The following is a 20,731-nucleotide window of genomic DNA, read 5'->3' as shown; positions in this document are numbered from 1 at the left end:
AGTTGACATATTATCTATGGGTTAGTAGAGACACACCCTCCAGTTGACATATTATCTATGGGTTAGTAGAGACACACCCTCCAGTTGACATATTATCTATGGGTTAGTAGAGACACACCCTCCAGGTTACATATTATCTATGGGTTAGTAGAGACACACCCTCCAGTTGACATATTATCTATGGGTTAGTGGAAACACAGCACTGCAACAGAACACACTCTTGGGTTTTCTCTAAAATCCCCCAAAAGTCCTTCCCAAGAAAATTGGCAATATCCCAGTAATATACAGTGGGGCAAAAAAGTATTTAGTCAGCCACCAATTGTGCAAGTTCTCCCACTTAAAAAGATGGGAGGGGCCTGTAATTTTCATCATAGGTACACTTCAACTATGACAGACAAAATGAGAAAAAAAAATCGAGGAAATCACATTGTAAGATTTTTTAATGAATTTATTTACAAATTATGGTGTTAATTTAATGAATGAGTTAATTAATAGATTAAAAAATGAAGTTTGGCTCCAATACTGGTGTACATGTAGAGTGTGTGTGTGTGTGTGTGTGTGTGTGTGTGTGTGTGTGTGTGTGTGTGTGTGTGTGTGTGTGTGTATGTAAAGGCTGAAGGCTGTTTTGAACTGCTGAATCCCCAGCCATCTCCTTCTTGCCTTAACACAGAGTAAACAAACAAACATCAAATAGGGCCGACCAACCAGCTCTCTCATCATTAATCCCAGCTGTACCTATCTAAGTGTTGTAACCGTGGCAACATACCCCAGATACATTACTCTTCCTGTTGTTGACTTTATTTCATCTGTTTTAATGTCTCACTGGCTTTTGTAGGTCATTTAATTCTCCTCTGTCCAATCCTAGGTTGTAAGTCAGACTTGTTTAAGTCAAGCCTTATAAACTCTCTATGTTAGCCTAATAACACAAGCGCACACACACAACACATCGTACACGCACGCACACACACGCACGCACACGCACCCACACACACACACACACACACACACACACACACACACACATCATACACACACAACACATCATACACACACACACACACACACACACACACACACACACACACACACACACACCCTAAGATGTCTGGTTCTGTGAGCTACAGATCTCTAGTTTGAATTGAGCTAATGCTGTGTAGTGTAGCGGTCTAGCAGGTCGTTAAGGAAAAACCATGAATAATTTACTGTCCCTGTTCAATATGCAGCTGCTCTATGTCTCTACTATTCAATATGCAGCTACTCTATGTCTCTACTGTTCAATATGCAGCTGCTCTATGTCTCTACTGTTCAATATGCAGCTGCTCTGTGTCTCTACTGTTCAATATGCAGCTGCTCTATGTCTCTACTGTTCAATATGCAGCTGCTCTATGTCTCTACTGTTCAATATGCAGCTGCTCTATGTCTCTACTGTTCAATATGCAGCTGCTCTATGTCTCTACTGTTCAATATGCAGCTGCTCTATGTCTCTCTACTGTTCAATATGCAGCTGCTCTATGTCTCTACTGTTCAATATGCAGCTGCTCTATGTCTCTACTGTTCAATATGCAGCTGCTCTGTGTCTCTACTGTTCAATATGCAGCTGCTCTATGTCTCTACTGTTCAATATGCAGCTGCTCTATGCAGCTGTCTATGTCTCCATGTCTCTCTACTGTTCAATATGCAGCTGCTCTATGTCCAGTCTACTGTTCAATATGCAGCTGCTCTATGTCTCTACTGTTCAATATGCAGCTGCTCTATGTCTCTACTGTTCCTGTTCAATATGCAGCTGCTCTATGTCTCCACTGTTCCTATTCAATATGCAGCTGTTTTATGTCTCTACTGTTCAATATGCAGCTGCTCTATGTCTCTACTGTTCAATATGCAGCTGCTCTGTGTCTCTACTGTTCCTGTTCAATATGCAGCTGCTCTATGTCTCTACTGTTCAATATGCAGCTACTCTATGTCTCTACTGTTCAATATGCAGCTGCTCTATGTCTCTACTGTTCAATATGCAGCTGCTCTATGTCTCTACTGTTCAATATGCAGCTGCTCTATGTCTCTACTGTTCAATATGCAGCTGCTCTATGTCTCCACTGTTCCTATTCAATATGCAGCTGCTCTATGTCTCTACTGTTCAATATGCAGCTGCTCTATGTCTCTACTGTTCAATATGCAGCTGCTCTGTGTCTCTACTGTTCAATATGCAGCTGCTCTGTGTCTCTACTGTTCAATATGCAGCTGCTCTATGTCTCCACTGTTCAATATGCAGCTGCTCTATGTCTCTACTGTTCAATATGCAGCTGCTCTATGTCTCTACTGTCCAGTATGCAGCTGCTCTATGTCTCTACTGTTCAATATGCAGCTGCTCTATGTCTCTACTGTCCCTGTTCAATATGCAGCTGCTCTATGTCTCTACTCTTCCTGTTCAATATGCAGCTGCTCTATGTCTCTACTGTTCCTGTTCAATATGCAGCTGCTCTATGTCTCTACTGTTCAATATGCAGCTGCTCTATGTCTCTACTGTTCAATATGCAGCTGCTCTATGTCTCTACTTTGAGACGGGGGGCCACAGGGCTCTGGTTAGATGAGGTACACTACAGGGATAGGGTGCTATTTGGGATATTTTACTGCAGCTTTCTCTGGCACCGTATTACTGTCCAGTGTATTGGGATGTTTCAACGCAGTGTTTGAAAGAAAGCAACAATATGAACCGTTTCCTCTCCTCTCCGTCTGACAGGTGAAATCAGTGAAGACTGGGTCAGTGTTCTGGGCCATAGGCTGCTGCCTCTCATACTTCTACATGGTGAGTGGACACACACACACACACACACACACACACACACACACATATACACACACACACACATATACACACACACACACACACACATACACACACACATACACACACACACACACACACACACAAATATACACACACACACACACGCACACATATACACACACACAAATATACACACACACACACACACACATACACACACACACACACACACATATACACACACACACACACACACACACATATTCACACACTGCTACACATTGTGGAGGGACAGGGATGGCCCTCCACAATGCTGTGTCTATAAGAGACAGGGATGGCCCTCCACAATGCTGTGTCTATAAGGAACAGGGATGGCCCTCCACAATGCTGTGTCTATAAGGAACAGGGATGGCCCTCCACAATGCTGTGTCTATAAGGAACAGGAATGGCCCTCCACAATGCTGTGTCTGGAAGAGACAGGGATGGCCCTCCACAATGCTGTGTCTATAAGAGACAGGGATGGCCCTCCACAATGCTGTGTCTATAAGAGACAGGGATGGCCCTCCACAATGCTGTGTCTATAAGAGACAGGGATGGCCCTCCACAATGCTGTGTCTATAAGAGACAGGGATGGCCCTCCACAATGCTGTGTCTATAAGGGACAGGGATGGCCCTCCACAATGCTGTGTCTATAAGGAACAGGGATGGCCCTCCACAATGCTGTGTCTATAAGGAACAGGGATGGCCCTCCACAATGCTGTGTCTATAAGGAACAGGGATGGCCCTCCACAATGCTGTGTCTATAAGGAACAGGGATGGCCCTCCACAATGCTGTGTCTATAAGGGACAGGGATGGCCCTCCACAATGCTGTGTCTATAAGGGACAGGGATGGCCCTCCATAATGCTGTATCTATAAGGAACAGGGATGGCCCTCCACAATGCTGTGTCTGTAAGAGACAGGGATGGCCCTCCACAATGCTGTGTCTATAAGGAACAGGGATGGCCCTCCACAATGCTGTGTCTATAAGGGACAGGGATGGCCCTCCACAATGCTGTGTCTATAAGGAACAGGGATGGCCCTCCACAATGCTGTGTCTATAAGGGACAGGGATGGCCCTCCACAATGCTGTGTCTATAAGGGACAGGGATGGCCCTCCACAATGCTGTGTCTATAAGAAACAGGGATGGCCCTCCACAATGCTGTGTCTATAAGAGACAGGGATGGCCCTCCACAATGCTGTGTCTATAAGGAACAGGGATGGCCCTCCACAATGCTGTGTCTATAAGAGACAGGGATGGCCCTCCACAATGCTGTGTCTATAAGGAACAGGGATGGCCCTCCACAATGCTGTGTCTATAAGGAACAGGGATGGCCCTCCACAATGCTGTGTCTGTAAGAGACAGGGATGGCCCTCCACAATGCTGTGTCTGGAAGAGACAGGGATGGCCCTCCACAATGCTGTGTCTGGAAGAGACAGGGATGGCCCTCCACAATGCTGTGTCTGGAAGAGACAGGGATGGCCCTCCACAATGCTGTGTCTATAAGGAACAGGGATGGCCCTCCACAATGCTGTGTCTATAAGGAACAGGGATGGCCCTCCACAATGCTGTGTCTACAGGGACAGTAAGGACAGGGGACAGAGACAGTGGTGGACAGGGACAGTGGACAGGGACAGTGGACAGTGGACAGGGACAGTGGACAGGGACAGTGGATGGGGACAGTGGACAGGGACAGTGAGCTGTGGTACAGTCAGGGACAGTGAGCTGTGGTACAGACAGGGACAGTAAGCTGACAGTGAGGGGACAGTGAGGGGACAGGGACAGTGGGAAGGGACAGTGGACAGGGACAGTGAGCTGTGGTACAGACAGGGACAGTGAGGGGACAGGGACAGTGGAAGGACTGTGGTGTGGGACAGGAGACAGTGGATGGACAGTGGACAGTGAGCTGTGGTACGGACAGGGACAGTGGACAGGCACAGTGGACAGGGATAGTGGACAGTGGACAGGGACAGTGGACAGGGATAGTGGACAGGCACAGTGGACAGGGACAGGGACAGTGAGCTGTGGTACGGACAGGAACAGTGAGGGGACAGTGAGGGGACAGTGGACAGGGACAGTGAGCTGTGGTACAGACAGGGACAGTGAGCTGTGGTACAGACAGGGACAGTGAGGGGACAGTGAGGGGACAGTGAGCTGTGGTATGGACAGTGGACAGGGACAGTGAGCTGTGGTGTGGACAGGGACAGTGGACAGGGACAGTGAGCTGTGGTACGGACAGGGACAGGGACAGTGGACAGGCACAGTGGACAGGGATAGTGGACAGTGGACAGGGATAGTGGACAGGCACAGTGGACAGGGACAGTGAGCTGTGGTACGGACAGGAACAGTGAGGGGACAGTGAGGGGACAGTGGACAGGGACAGTGAGCTGTGGTACAGACAGGGACAGTGAGCTGTGGTACAGACAGGGACAGTGAGGGGACAGTGAGGGGACAGGGACAGTGAGCTGTGGTACAGACAGGGACAGGGACAGTGAGGGGACAGTGAGGGGACAGGGACAGTGGGAAGGGACAGTGGACGGGGACAGTGGACAGGGACAGTGAGCTGTGGTATGGACAGTGGACAGGGACAGTGAGCTGTGGTGTGGACAGGGACAGTGGACAGGGACAGTGAGCTGGGGTACGGACAGGGACAGGGACAGTGGACAGGCACAGTGGACAGGGATAGTGGACAGTGGACAGGGACAGTGGACAGGGACAGTGGACAGGGATAGTGGACAGGCACAGTGGACAGGGACAGGGACAGTGAGCTGTGGTACGGACAGGAACAGTGGACAGGGACAGTGGACAGGGACAGGGACAGGGACAGGGGACAGGGACAGTGGACAGGGACAGTGAGCTGTGGTACGGACAGTGGACAGGGACAGTGAGCTGTGGTACAGACAGGGACAGGGGACAGGGACAGTGGACAGGGACAGTGAGCTGTGGTACGGACAGGGACAGTGGACAGGGATAGTGGACAGGGACAGTGGACAGTGGACAGGGACAGTGGACAGGGACAGTGGACAGGGACAGTGACAGTGGACAATGACAGTGAGCTGTGGTACGGACAGGGACAGTGGACAGGGACAGTGGAGCTGGACAGGGACAGTGGACAGGGACAGGACAGTGGACAGGGACAGTGGACAGGGACAGTGGACAGGGACAGTGAGCTGTGGTACGGACAGGGACAGTGGACAGGGACAGTGAGCTGTGGTACGGACAGGGACAGTGGACAGGGATAGTGGACAGGGACAGTGGACAGGGACAGTGGACAGAGATGTGGACAGTAGACAGGGACAGTGGACAGTAGACAGGGACAGTGGACAGGGACAGTGGACAGGGATGTGGACAGGGACAGTGACAGTGGACAGTGACAGGGACAGTGGACAGTGGACAGGGACAGTAGACAGGGACAGTGGACAGGGACAGTGGACAGGGACAGTGGACAGGCACAGTGGACAGGGACAGTGGACAGGCACAGTGGACAGGGACAGTGGACAGGGACAGTGAGCTGTGGTACGGACAGGGACAGTGAGCTGTGGTACGGACAGTGGACAGTGGACAGGGACAGTGAGCTGTGGTACGGACAGGGACAGTGGACAGGGATAGTGGACAGGGACAGTGGACAGGGACAGGGACAGTGGACAGGGACAGTGGACAGGGACAGTGGACAGGGACAGGGACAGTGAGCTGTGGTACGGACAGGGACAGTGGACAGGGACAGTGGACAGGGACAGTGAGCTGTGGTACGGACAGGGACAGTGGACAGGGACAGTGAGCTGTGGTACGGACAGGGACAGTGGACAGGGACAGGGACAGTGAGCTGTGGTACGGACAGGGACAGTGGACAGGGACAGTGGACAGGGACAGTGGACAGGGACAGTGGACAGGGACAGTGGACAGGGACAGTGGACAGGGACAGTGGACAGTGACAGTGGACAATGACAGTGAGCTGTGGTACGGACAGGGACAGTGGACAGGGACAGTGAGCTGTGGTACGGACAGGGACAGTGGACAGGGACAGTGGACAGGGACAGTGAGCTGTGGTACGGAAGGGACAGTGGACAGGGACAGTGAGCTGTGGTACGGACAGACAGTGGACAGGGATAGTGGACAGGGACAGTGGACAGGGACAGTGGACAGAGATGTGGACAGGGACAGTGGACAGGGACAGTAGACAGGGACAGTGGACAGGGACAGTGGACAGGGATGTGGACAGGGACAGTGACAGTGGACAGGGACAGTGACAGTGGACAGTGGACAGTGGACAGGGACAGTAGACAGTGGACAGGGACAGTGGACAGGGACAGTGGACAGGGACAGTGGACAGGCACAGTGGACAGGGACAGTGGACAGGGACAGTGGACAGGCACAGTGGACAGGGACAGTGGACAGGGACAGTGGACAGGGACAGTGAGCTGTGGTACGGACAGTGGACAGGGACAGTGAGCTGTGGTACGGACAGTGGACAGTGGACAGGGACAGGGACAGTGAGCTGTGGTACGGACAGGGACAGTGGACAGGGATAGTGGACAGGGACAGTGGACAGGGACAGTGGACAGGGACAGTGGACAGGGACAGTGGACAGGGACAGTGGACAGGGACAGTGAGCTGTGGTACGGACAGGGACAGTGGACAGGGACAGTGGACAGGGACAGTGAGCTGTGACAGGACAGGGACAGTGGACAGGGACAGTGGACAGTGGACAGTGGAGCTGTGACAGTGGACAGGACAGGGACAGTGGACAGGGACAGTGAGCTGTGGTACAGGACAGGGACAGGGACAGTGGACAGTGACAGGACAGTGGACAGGGACAGTGGACAGGGACAGTGGACAGGGACAGTGGACAGGGACAGTGGACAGTGACAGTGAGACAGGGACAGTGGACAGGGACAGTGAGCTGTGGTACAGGACAGGGACAGTGGACAGGGACAGTGAGACAGTGGTACAGACAGGGACAGGGACAGTGGACAGGGACAGTGGACAGGGACAGTGGACAGGACAGTGGACAGGGACAGGGACAGTGGACAGGGACAGTGGACAGGGAGACAGTGGACAGTGGACAGGGACAGTGAGCTGTGGACGGACAGGGACAGTGGACAGGGACTGTGGTAGCTGTGGACAGTGGACAGGACAGGGACAGTGGACAGGGACAGTGGACAGGGACAGTGAGCTGTGGTACGGACAGGGACAGTGGACAGGGACAGTGAGCTGTGGTACGGACAGGGACAGTGGACAGGGACAGTGGACAGGGACAGTGGACAGGGACAGTGGACAGTGGGGGACAGTGGACAGACAGGGACAGTGGACAGGGACAGGGACAGTGGACAGGGACAGTGGACAGGGACAGTGGACAGGGACAGTGGACAGGGACAGTGGACAGGGACAGTGGACAGGGACAGTGGACAGGGACAGGAGCTGTGGACAGGACAGTGGACAGGGACAGTGGACAGGGACAGTGGACAGGGACAGTGGACAGGGACAGTGGACAGGGACAGTGGACAGGGACAGTGGACAGGGGGACAGTGTGGACAGTGGACAGGGACAGTGGACAGGGACAGTGAGCTGTGGTACAGGACAGGGACAGTGGACAGGGACAGTGGACAGGGATGTGGACAGGACAGTGGACAGGGACAGTGGACAGGGACAGTGGACAGTGACAGGGACAGTGGACAGGGACAGTGGACAGGGATAGTGGACAGTGGACAGGGACAGTGACAGTGGACAGGACAGTGAGCTGTGGTACAGGGACAGTGGACAGGGACAGTGACAGGGACAGTGGACAGGGACAGGGACAGTGGACAGGGACAGTGGACAGGACAGGGACAGTGGACAGGGACAGTGGAGCTGTGGACAGGGACAGGGACAGTGGACAGGACAGTGGACACAGGACAGTGGACAGGGACAGTGGACAGGGACAGTGACAGTGGACAGGGACAGTGGACAGTGACAGTGGTACGACAGTGGACAGTGGACAGGGACAGTGGACAGGGACAGTGGACAGGGACAGGGACAGTGGACAGGGACAGTGACAGGGACAGTGGACAGGGACAGTGGACAGGACAGACAGGGACAGTGGACAGTGGACAGGGGACAGTGGACAGGGACAGTGGACAGGGACAGTGGACAGTGACAGTGGACAGGGACAGTGGACAGGGACAGTGGACAGGGACAGTGGACAGGGACAGTGGACAGGGACAGTGGACAGGGACAGTGGACAGGACAGTGACAGGGACAGTGGACAGGGATGTGGACAGAGACAGTGGACAGGGACAGTGGACAGGGACAGGGACAGTGGACAGGGACAGTGGAGCTGTGACAGTGGACAGGGACAGACAGGACAGTGGACAGTGGACAGTGGACAGTGGACAGGGACAGTGAGCTGTGGTACGGACAGGGACAGTGGACAGGGACAGTGAGCTGTGGTACAGACAGGGACAGTGGACAGGGACAGTGGACAGGGATGTGGACAGGGACAGTGACAGTGGACAGGGACAGTGGACAGTAGACAGGGACAGTGGACAGGGACAGTGGACAGGGACAGTGGACAGGGATGTGGACAGGGACAGTGGACAGGGACAGTGGACAGGGACAGTGGACAGGGATGTGGACAGGGACAGTGACAGTGGACAGGGACAGGGACAGGGACAGTGGACAGGGACAGTGGACAGGGACAGTGGACAGGGACAGTGGACAGTGGAGGGACAGTGTGGACAGGGACAGTGGACAGGGACAGGGACAGGACAGGGACAGTGGAGCAGGGACAGTGGACAGGGACAGTGGACAGGGACAGTGAGCAGTGGTAGGACAGGGACAGGGATAGGGACAGGGATAGTGGACAGGGACAGTGGACAGGGACAGTGGACAGGGACAGTGAGACAGGGACAGTGGACAGGGACAGGACAGGACAGTGGACAGGGACAGTGGACAGGGACAGTGGACAGGGATGTGGACAGGGACAGTGGACAGTGACAGTAGACAGGACAGTGGACAGGGACAGTGGACAGGGATGTGAACAGGGACAGTGGACAGGGACAGTGGACAGGGACAGTGGACAGGGATGTGGACAGTGACAGTGGACAGGGACAGGGATGTGGACAGGGACAGTGGACAGGGATGTGGACAGGGACAGTGGACAGGGACAGTGGACAGTGGACAGGGATAGTGGACAGGGACAGTGGACAGGGATAGTGGACAGGGATAGTGACAGTGGACAGGGACAGTGGACAGGGACAGGGACAGTGGACAGGGACAGTGGACAGGGATGTGGACAGGGACAGTGGACAGTAGACAGGGACAGTGGACAGGGACAGTGGACAGGGATGTGGACAGGGACAGTGACAGTGGACAGGGATGTGGACAGGGACAGTGGACAGGGACAGGACAGTGGACAGGGACAGTGGACAGGGACAGTGGACAGGGATAGTGGACAGGGACAGTGGACAGGGACAGTGGACAGGGACAGTGGGAAGGGACAGTAGACAGGGACAGTGGACAGGGACAGTGGACAGTAGACAGTGGACAGGGATAGTGGACAGGGATAGTGGACAGGGACAGTGGGAAGGGACAGTAGACAGGGACAGTGAGACGATACTGTTATCAACACAGGGTTCCAGACAGAGACAGTGGACAGGGACAGTGGACAGGGACAGGGACAGTGAGACGATACTGTTATCAACACAGGGGTTCCAGCTGCACTGTCCTTATGCTGGAGGTGTGTAGGTCACCTCTCACTGGTGTTGTTCCTTCTGTGTGTGTGTGTGTGTGTGTGTGTGTGTGTTCCAGGTGTCTGCATGGGGAGGCTACGTCTTCATCATCAACCTGATCCCTCTCCATGTGTTTGTCCTGCTGCTAATGCAGCGATACAGCAGACGAGTCTACATCGGTGAGTCCACACACACACTGAGTCAGGAGGAGAGGGGGAGGTGGGGGGGAGAGGGGGAGGTGGAGGAGAGGAGGAGGAGATGAGAGATGGAGAAGAGTAGAACAGTGGAAGAAGAGAGGAGACAGTAGGAGGAACAGGAAGCAGAGCTAATTGAGTTTTTTTATTAGCTCCTGAATAATCTCCACACACACACACACACACACACACACACACACATCTCTGATGGATGCCTGGTCTCACGGCTGTCCCACAGTGTTCCCTCAGGGTTCTTGTCAACGGTAGTGCACTATATATAGAATAGGGTGCTAGTTGGGACACACCCTGTCCTGCTCTGCCCCGTACGGCAACTTGGACTAACCTATTAGGTAGATGACGTTACGTTAGATTACAGGTAACTAGGTTAAGGGTTTGGGTTGTTCCAGAAAGCAGTAGGAGCTGTAGAAGCCTTCATGGGCGTGGTAATTGAAAATGTGCGTCCCAAATATCTCCCTTCTCCCTATAGAGTGCACTACTTTTGACCAGTGCCCTATGGTCTGACAGGTACAGTTGAAGTCGTAAGTTTCCGTACATTTTAGCCAAATACATTTCAACTCAGTTTTTCACAATTCCTGACATTTAATCAGAGTAAAAAATGTTCTGTTTTAGATCAGTTAGGATTACCACTTTATTTTAAGTATGTGAAATGTCAGAATAATAGTAGAGAGAATGATTTATTTCAGCTTTTATTTCTTTCATCACATTCCCAGTGGGTCAGAAGTTTACATTCACTCAATTAGTATTTGGTAGCATTGCTCTTAAATTGTTTAACTTGGGTCAAACGTTTCTTCTCACAATAAGGTAACCTTCCACAAGCATTCCTCACAATAGGTTTGTAGGCCTCCTGACAGAGCTAAGTCAGGTCAGTACAGGTCAGGGCCCACAAATTTCTATATAGGATTGAGGTCAGGGCTTTGTGATGGCCACTCCAATACCTTGACTTTGTTGTCCTTAAGCCATTTCTTCACAACTTTGGAAGTATGCTTGGGGTCATTGTCCATCTGGAAGACCCATTTACAACCAAGCTTTAACTTCCTGATTGATGTCTTGAGATGTTGCTTCAATATATCCACATAATTTTCCTACCTCATGATGCCATCTATTTTGTGAAGTGCACCAGTCCCTCCTGCAGCAAAGCCCCCCCACAACATGATGCTGCCCCACCGTGCTTCACGGTTGGGATGGTGTTCCTCTGCTTGCAAGCCTCCCCCTTTTTCCTCCAAACAAAATGATGGTCATTATGGCCAAACAGTTCTATTTTTGTTTCATCAGACCAGAGGACATTTCTCCAAAAATATGATATTTGTCCCCATGTGCAGTTGCAAACCGTAGTCTGGATTTTTTATGGCGGTTTTGGAGCAGTGGCTTCTTCCTTGCTGCGCGGCCTTTCAGGTTATGTCGATATAGGACTCGTTTTACTGTGGATATAGATACTTTTGTACCTGTTTCCTCCAGCATCTTCACAAGGTCCTTTGCTGTTGTTCTGGGATTGATTTGTACTTTTCACACAAAGTACGTTCATCTCTAAGAGACAGAACGCGTCTCCTTCCTGAGCGGTATGACAGCTGTGTGGTCTCATGGTGTTTAAACTTGTGTACTATTGTTTGTACAGATGAACATGGTACCTTCAGGCGTTAGGAAATTGCTCCCAAGGATGAACCAGACTTGTGGAGGTCTACAATTTTTTTTCTGATGTCTTGGTTGATTTATTTAGATTTTCCCATGATGTCAAGCAAAGAGGCACTGAGTTTGAATCTTTGTCCTAAATGGTCTCTGTGTGTTATGTCCTCCTTAGACACGGGACACTCCATCTGTCTTTGTCCTAAATGGTCTCTGTGTGTTATGTCCTCCTTAGACACGGGACACTCCATCTGTCTTTGTCCTAAATGGTCTCTGTGTGTTATGTCCTCCTTAGACACGGGACACTCCATCTGTCTTTGTCCTAAATGGTCTCTGTGTGTTATGTCCTCCTAGACACGGGACACTCCATCTGTCTTTGTCCTAAATGGTCTCTGTGTGTTATGTCCTCCTTAGACACGGGACACTCCATCTGTCTTTGTCCTAAATGGTCTCTGTGTGTTATGTCCTCCTTAGACACGGGACACTCCATCTGTCTTTGTCCTAAATGGTCTCTGTGTGTTATGTCCTCCTTAGACACGGGACACTCCATCTGTCTTTGTCCTAAATGGTCTCTGTGTGTTATGTCCTCCTTAGACACGGGACACTCCATCTGTCTTTGTCCTAAATGGTCTCTGTGTGTTATGTCCTCCTTAGACACGGGACACTCCATCTGTCTTTGTCCTAAATGGTCTCTGTGTGTTATGTCCTCCTTAGACACGGGACACTCCATCTGTCTTTGTCCTAAATGGTCTCTGTGTGTTATGTCTCCATCTGTCTTTGTCCTAAATGGTCTCTGTGTGTTATGTCCTCCTTAGACACGGGACACTCCATCTGTCTTTGTCCTAAATGGTCTCTGTGTGTTATGTCCTCCTTAGACACGGGACACTCCATCTGTCTTTGTCCTAAATGGTCTCTGTGTGTTATGTCCTCCTTAGACACGGGACACTCCATCTGTCTTTGTCCTAAATGGTCTCTGTGTGTTATGTCCTCCTTAGACACGGGACACTCCATCTGTCTTTGTCCTAAATGGTCTCTGTGTGTTATGTCCTCCTTAGACACGGGACACTCCATCTGTCTTTGTCCTAAATGGTCTCTGTGTGTTATGTCCTCCTTAGACACGGGACACTCCATCTGTCTTTGTCCTAAATGGTCTCTGTGTGTTATGTCCTCCTTAGACACGGGACACTCCATCTGTCTTTGTCCTAAATGGTCTCTGTGTGTTATGTCCTCCTTAGAAACGGGACACTCCATCTGTCTTTGTCCTAAATGGTCTCTGTGTGTTATGTCCTCCTTAGACACGGGACACTCCATCTGTCTTTGTCCTAAATGGTCTCTGTGTGTTATGTCCTCCTTAGACACGGGACACTCCATCTGTCTTTGTCCTAAATGGTCTCTGTGTGTTATGTCCTCCTTAGACACGGGACACTCCATCTGTCTTTGTCCTAAATGGTCTCTGTGTGTTATGTCCTCCTTAGACACGGGACACTCCATCTGTCTTTGTCCTAAATGGTCTCTGTGTGTTATGTCCTCCTTAGACACGGGACACTCCATCTGTCTTTGTCCTAAATGGTCTCTGTGTGTTATGTCCTCCTTAGACACGGGACACTCCATCTGTCTTTGTCCTAAATGGTCCTAAATGGTCTCTGTGTGTTATGTCCTCCTTAGACACGGGACACTCCATCTGTCTTTGTCCTAAATGGTCTCTGTGTGTTATGTCCTCCTTAGACACGGGACACTCCATCTGTCTTTGTCCTAAATGGTCTCTGTGTGTTATGTCCTCCTTAGACACGGGACACTCCATCTGTCTTTGTCCTAAATGGTCTCTGTGTGTTATGTCCTCCTTAGACACGGGACACTCCATCTGTCTTTGTCCTAAATGGTCTCTGTGAGGATGCAGACTTAATGGTTTCTCTCTGTGAGGATGCAGACTTAATGGTTTCTCTCTGTGAGGATGCAGGCATAATGGTTTCTCTCTGTGAGGCTGCAGGCTTAATGGTCTCTGTGAGGATGCAGGCTTAATGGTCTCTGTGAGGATGCAGGCATAATGGTTTCTCTCTGTGGGGATGCAGGCATAATGGTTTCTCTCTGTGAGGATGCAGGCTTAATGGTCTCTGTGAGGATGCAGGCATAATGGTTTCTCTCTGTGAGGATGCAGGCATAATGGTTTCTCTCTGTGAGGATGCAGGCTTAATGGTCTCTGTGAGGATGCAGGCTTAATGGTCTCTGTGAGGATGCAGGCTTAATGGTCTCTGTGAGGATGCAGGCTTAATGGCCTCTGTGAGGATGCAGGCTTAATGGGTTCTCTCTGTGAGGATGCAGGCTTAATGGTTTCTCTCTGTGAGGATGCAGGCATAATGGTCTCTGTGAGGATGCAGGCTTAATGGTTTCTCTCTGTGAGGATGCAGGCTTAATGGTTTCTCTCTGTGAGGATGCAGGCTTAATGGTTTCTCTCTGTGAGGATGCAGGCATAATGGTTTCTCTCTGTGAGGATGCAGGCTTAATGGTCTCTGTGAGGATGCAGGCTTAATGGTTTCTCTCTGTGAGGATGCAGGCTTAATGGTTTCTCTCTGTGAGGATGCAGGCTTAATGGTCTCTGTGAGGATGCAGGCTTAATGGTCTCTGTGAGGATGCAGGCTTAATGGTCTCTGTGAGGATTCAGGCTTAATGGCCTCTGTGAGGATGCAGGCTTAATGGGTTCTCTCTGTGAGGATGCAGGCATAATGGTCTCTGTGAGGATGCAGGCTTAATGGTTTCTCTCTGTGAGGATGCAGGCTTAATGGTTTCTCTCTGTGAGGATGCAGGCTTAATGGTTTCTCTCTGTGAGGATGCAGGCTTAATGGTTTCTCTCTGTGAGGATGCAGGCGTAATGGTTTCTCTCTGTGAGGATGCAGGCGTAATGGTTTCTCTCTGTGAGGATGCAGGCTTAATGGTTTCTCTCTGTGAGGATGCAGGCGTAATGGTTTCTCTCTGTGAGGATGCAGGCTTAATGGTCTCTGTGAGGATGCAGGCTTAATGGTTTCTCTCTGTGAGGATGCATACTTAATGGTTTCTCTCTGTGAGGATGCAGGCATAATGGTTTCTCTCTGTGAGGATGCAGGCTTAATGGTTTCTGTGAGGATGCAGGCATAATGGTCTCTGTGAGGATGCAGGCTCAATGGTTTCTCTCTGTGAAGATGCAGGCTTAATGGTTTCTCTGTCTGTCTCCACAGCTTACAGTACGTTCTACATCGTTGGTCTGGTGCTCTCCATGCAGATCCCCTTTGTGGGGTTCCAGCCAATCAGGACCAGCGAACACATGGCTGCAGCAGGTAAGGACCAATCACCTGGGACCGTGATGTCACACCCGTCACTCTGGACGTTTCCTGTTATCAACCCCAGTTCCAGACAACTGATCAGATCCATGGATAGATAGATAGATAGATAGGGAGGGAGGGAGGGAGGGAGGGTTAGAGAGAGAGGGAGGGAGGGTTAGAGAGGGAAGGAGGGAGGGTTAGAGAGAGAGGGGGAGGGAGGGACGGAGAGGAGGGAGGGAGGAGGGGGTTAGAGAGAGGGAGGGAGGGAGGGAGGGAGGGGGAGGGAGGGAGGGAGGGTTAGAGAGAGGGAGGGAGGGAGGGGAGGGAGAGAGAGAGAGAGAGAGAGAGAGAGAGGAGGGAGGGAGGGAGAGAGAGAGGGTTAGAGAGAGAGGAGAGGAGAGGGAGGGAGGGAGGGTTAGAGAGAGGGGAGGGAGGGAGGGAGGGAGGGAGGGAGGGAGGAGGGAGGGAGGGAGGGTTAGGAGGGAGGGAGGGAGGGAGGGAGAGGAGGGGAGGGAGGGAGGGAGGGAGGGAGGGAGAGAGAGAGAGGAGAGGGAGGGAGGGAGGGAGGGAGGGAGGGGAGGGAGGGAGGGAGAGAGAGGGAGAGGGAGGGAGGGAGGGAGGGAGGGAGAGGAGGGAGGGAGGGAGGGAGGGAGGGAGGGAGGAGGAGGGAGGGAGGGAGGGAGGGAGGGAGAGAGGGAGGGAGGGAGGGAGGGAGGGAGAGAGGAGGGGGAGGGGAGGGAGGGAGGGAGGGAGGAGAGAGGGAGGGAGGGAGGAGGGAGGGAGGGAGGGAGAGAGAGAGAGGGAGGGAGAGGAGGGAGGGAGGGAGGAGAGAGGGAGGGAGAGAGAGAGAGGGAGGGAGGGAGGGAGAGAGAGGGAGGGAGGGAGGGAGAGAGAGAGGGGAGGGAGGGAGGGAGGGAGGAGGGAGGGAGGGAGGGAGGGAGGGAGGGAGGGAGGAGGGAGGGAGGGAGGAGGGAGGGAGGGAGGGAGGGAGGGAGGGAGGAGAGAGGGAGGGAGGGAGGGGAGGGGAGGGAGGAGGAGAGGGGGAGGGAGGGAGGGAGAGAGAGAGGGACAGTGACTGTTTTTGAGTTGTTTTAACATTTAAAATGTATTTTTTACTGGTTCATCCTTTTAAATATTTAGTCTTTAAACTCAGTCATTGTATCATTTCAGATCCAAAGTGCTGAAGTACAGAACCAAAACAACAGATGGGTCACTACTGTCCCAATGCTTTTAGAGCTCAGTGTATATTAGACCTTCTATAGTCGTTACACATGATGCTGTGATGGATGCCTGTTGACACCCCTCCCTCTCCCTACCTGTACAGGGGTATAATGTAAACTCTCTCTCTCCTCACCTCCCCCCTCTTTCTCTCTCCTCTCTCCTCTCTCTCTCATCTCTCCTCGCCTCCCCTCTTTCTCTCTCCTCTCTCTCTCATCTCTCCTCACCTCCCCCTCTTTCTCTCTCCTCTCAGGCTCCTCACCTCCCCCTCTTTCTCTCTCCTCTCTCCTCTCTCTCTCATCTCTCCTCACCTCCCCCTCTTTCTCTCTCCTCTCTCCTCTCTCTCTCATCTCTCCTTACCTCCCCCTCTTTCTCTCTCCTCTCTCCTCTCTCTCTCATCCCTCCTCGCCTCCCGCCTCTTTCTCTCTCCCCCCTCTCCCCTCCTCCCCCCCCCTCTCTCCTCCCCCCTCTCTCTCTCCTCCCCTCTCTCTACCAGGTGTGTTTGCGTTGCTCCAGGCCTATGCCTTCCTCCAGTACCTGAAAGACAGACTGACCAGACAGGAGTTCCAGACCCTGTTCTTCCTCGGGGTCTCTCTGGCTGCTGGGGCAGTCTTCCTCACTGTTATATACCTGACTTATACAGGTAGGTCAACACTGTGTTGTTATATACCTGAGTTATACAGGTAGGTCAACACTGTGTTGTTATATACCTGAGTTATACAGGTAGGTCAACACTGTGTTGTTATATACCTGACTTATACAGGTAGGTCAACACTGTGTTGTTATATACCTGACTTATACAGGTAGGTCAACACTGTGTTGTTATATACCTGACTTATACAGGTAGGTCAACACTGTGTTGTTATATACCTGACTTATACAGGTAGGTCAACACTGTGTTGTTATATACCTGAGTTATACAGGTAGGTCAACACTGTGTTGTTATATACCTGACTTATACAGGTAGGTCAACACTGTGTTGTTATATACCTGAGTTACTGTATACAGGTAGGTCAACACTGTGTTGTTATTTACATTTACATTTAAGTCATTTAGCAGACGCTCTTATCCAGAGCGACTTACAAATTGGTATATACCTGACTTATACAGGTAGGTCAACACTGTGCTGTTATATACCTGAGTTACTGTATACAGGTAGGTCAACACTGTGTTGTTATATACCTGACTTATACAGGTAGGTCAACACTGTGTTGTTATATACCTGACTTATACAGGTAGGTCAACACTGTGTTGTTATATACCTGACTTATACAGGTAGGTCAACACTGTTCTCCCACTTAAAAAAATGAGAGAGGCCCACATCTATACCAACATATATACCCTCATCTATACCCACATCTATACCCTCATCTATACCAACATATATACCCACATCTATACCCTCATCTATACCCTCATCTATACCCTCATCTATACCAACATATATACCCACATCTATACCCTCATCTATACCCTCATCTATACCCACATCTATACCCTCATCTATACCCTCATCTATACCAACATATATACCCACATCTATACCCTCATCTATACCCTCATCTATACCCACATCTATACCCTCATCTATACCCACATCTATACCCACATCTATACCCTCATCTATACCCTCATCTATACCCACATCTATACCCTCATCTATATCCTCATCTATACCCTCATCTATATCAACATCTATACCCTCATCTATACCCTCATCTATACCCTCATCTATACCCACATCCATCTATACCCACATCTATACCCTCATCTATACCCTCATCCATACCCACATCTATACCCTCATCTATACCCTCATCTATACCCTCATCTATACCCACATCTATACCCTCATCTATACCCTCATCTATACCCTCATCTATACCCTCATCCTCATCTATACCCACATCTATACCCACATCCTCATCTAGACCCACATCTATACATGCAGTCGGCCCTGACCGTTTTTGGGGCCCTTGTGAGCAAAACATTGACAGAGGAGAAGAAAAATAGTGTTAATAATAATAATTAATAATTAATTTACTGCAATTCTACCCGTTGCCATGGAGCATAGAGAACATTCAGCAGTTCTAAAGCAAGTTGCTGCAATTCTACCCGTTGCCATGGAGCATAGAGAACATTCAGCAGTTCTAAAGCAAGTTGCTGCAATTCTACCCGTTGCCATGGAGCATAGAGAACATTCAGCAGTTCTAAAGCAAGTTGCTGCAATTCTACCCGTTGCCATGGAGCATAGAGAACATTCAGCAGTTCTAAAGCAAGTTGCTGCAATTCTACCCGTTGCCATGGAGCATAGAGAACATTCAGCAGTTCTAAAGCAAGTTGCTGCAATTCTACCCGTTGCCATGGAGCATAGAGAACATTCAGCAGTTCTAAAGCAAGTTGCTGCAATTCTACCCGTTGCCATGGAGCATAGAGAACATTCAGCAGTTCTAAAGCAAGTTGCTGCAATTCTACCCGTTGCCATGGAGCATAGAGAACATTCAGCAGTTCTAAAGCAAGTTGCTGCAATTCTACCCGTTGCCATGGAGCATAGAGAACATTCAGCAGTTCTAAAGCAAGTTGCTGCAATTCTACCCGTTGCCATGGAGCATAGAGAACATTCAGCAGTTCTAAAGCAAGTTGCTGCAGTTCTAAAGCAAGTTGCTGCAATTCTACCCGTTGCCATGGAGCATAGAGAACATTCAGCAGTTCTAAAGCAAGTTGCTGCAATTCTACCCGTTGCCATGGAGCATAGAGAACATTCAGCAGTTCTAAAGCAAGTTGCTGCAATTCTACCCGTTGCCATGGAGCGTAGAGAACATTCAGCAGTTCTAAAGCAAGTTGCTGCAATTCTACCCGTTGCCATGGAGCGTAGAGAACATTCAGCAGTTCTAAAGCAAGTTGCTGCAATTCTACCCGTTGCCATGGAGCATAGAGAACATTCAGCAGTTCTAATGCAAGTTGCTGCAATTCTACCCGTTGCCATGGAGCATAGAGAACATTCAGCAGTTCTAAAGCAAGTTGCTGCAGTTCTAAAGCTTGCAGTTCTAAAGCAAGTTGCAATTCTACCCGTTGCCATGGAGCATAGAGAACATTCAGCAGTTCTAAAGCAAGTTGCTGCAATTCTACCCGTTGCCATGGAGCATAGAGAACATTCAGCAGTTCTAAAGCAAGTTGCTGCAATTCTACCCGTTGCCATGGAGCGTAGAGAACATTCAGCAGTTCTAAAGCAAGTTGCTGCAATTCTACCCGTTGCCATGGAGCGTAGAGAACATTCAGCAGTTCTAAAGCAAGTTGCTGCAATTCTACCCGTTGCCATGGAGCATAGAGAACATTCAGCAGTTCTAAAGCAAGTTGCTGCAATTCTACCCGTTGCCATGGAGCATAGAGAACATTCAGCAGTTCTAAAGCAAGTTGCTGCAATTCTACCCGTTGCCATGGAGCATAGAGAATATTCAGCAGTTCTAAAGCAAGTTGCTGCAATTCTACCCGTTACCATGGAGCATAGAGAACATTCAGCAGTTCTAAAGCAAGTTGCTGCAATTCTACCCGTTGCCATGGAGCGTAGAGAACATTCAGCAGTTCTAAAGCAAGTTGCTGCAATTCTACCCGTTGCCATGGAGCATAGAGAACATTCAGCAGTTCTAAAGCAAGTTGCTGCAATTCTACCCGTTGCCATGGAGCATAGAGAACATTCAGCAGTTCTAAAACAAGTTGCTGCAATTCTACCCGTTGCCATGGAGCATAGAGAACATTCAGCAGTTCTAAAACAAGTTGCTGCAATTCTACCCGTTGCCATGGAGCATAGAGAACATTCAGCAGTTCTAAAGCAAGTTGCTGCAATTCTACCCGTTGCC

General features: G+C 50.6%; 1 protein-coding gene across 1 annotated transcript in view; it reads left to right on the top strand.

Moving 5' to 3' along the window:
• LOC135575109 (dolichyl-diphosphooligosaccharide--protein glycosyltransferase subunit STT3B) overlaps window positions 1-20,731 on the top strand; it is a 46,876-nt gene that overhangs the window by 2,423 nt on the left and 23,722 nt on the right. Inside the window, exons 3-6 of the mRNA XM_065027308.1 lie at window positions 2,735-2,800; window positions 10,608-10,707; window positions 15,573-15,671; window positions 17,371-17,517. Of these exons, the coding sequence (XP_064883380.1) occupies window positions 2,735-2,800; window positions 10,608-10,707; window positions 15,573-15,671; window positions 17,371-17,517 (412 nt within the window). The remainder of the gene's footprint in view (window positions 1-2,734; window positions 2,801-10,607; window positions 10,708-15,572; window positions 15,672-17,370; window positions 17,518-20,731) is intronic.

Source organism: Oncorhynchus nerka, linkage group LG14 (assembly GCF_034236695.1).
Source record: "Oncorhynchus nerka isolate Pitt River linkage group LG14, Oner_Uvic_2.0, whole genome shotgun sequence".
Lineage (NCBI taxonomy): Eukaryota > Metazoa > Chordata > Actinopteri > Salmoniformes > Salmonidae > Oncorhynchus > Oncorhynchus nerka.
Note: the sequence above shows the minus strand (reverse complement) of the source record. Positions and strands in the feature narration are given on the sequence as shown.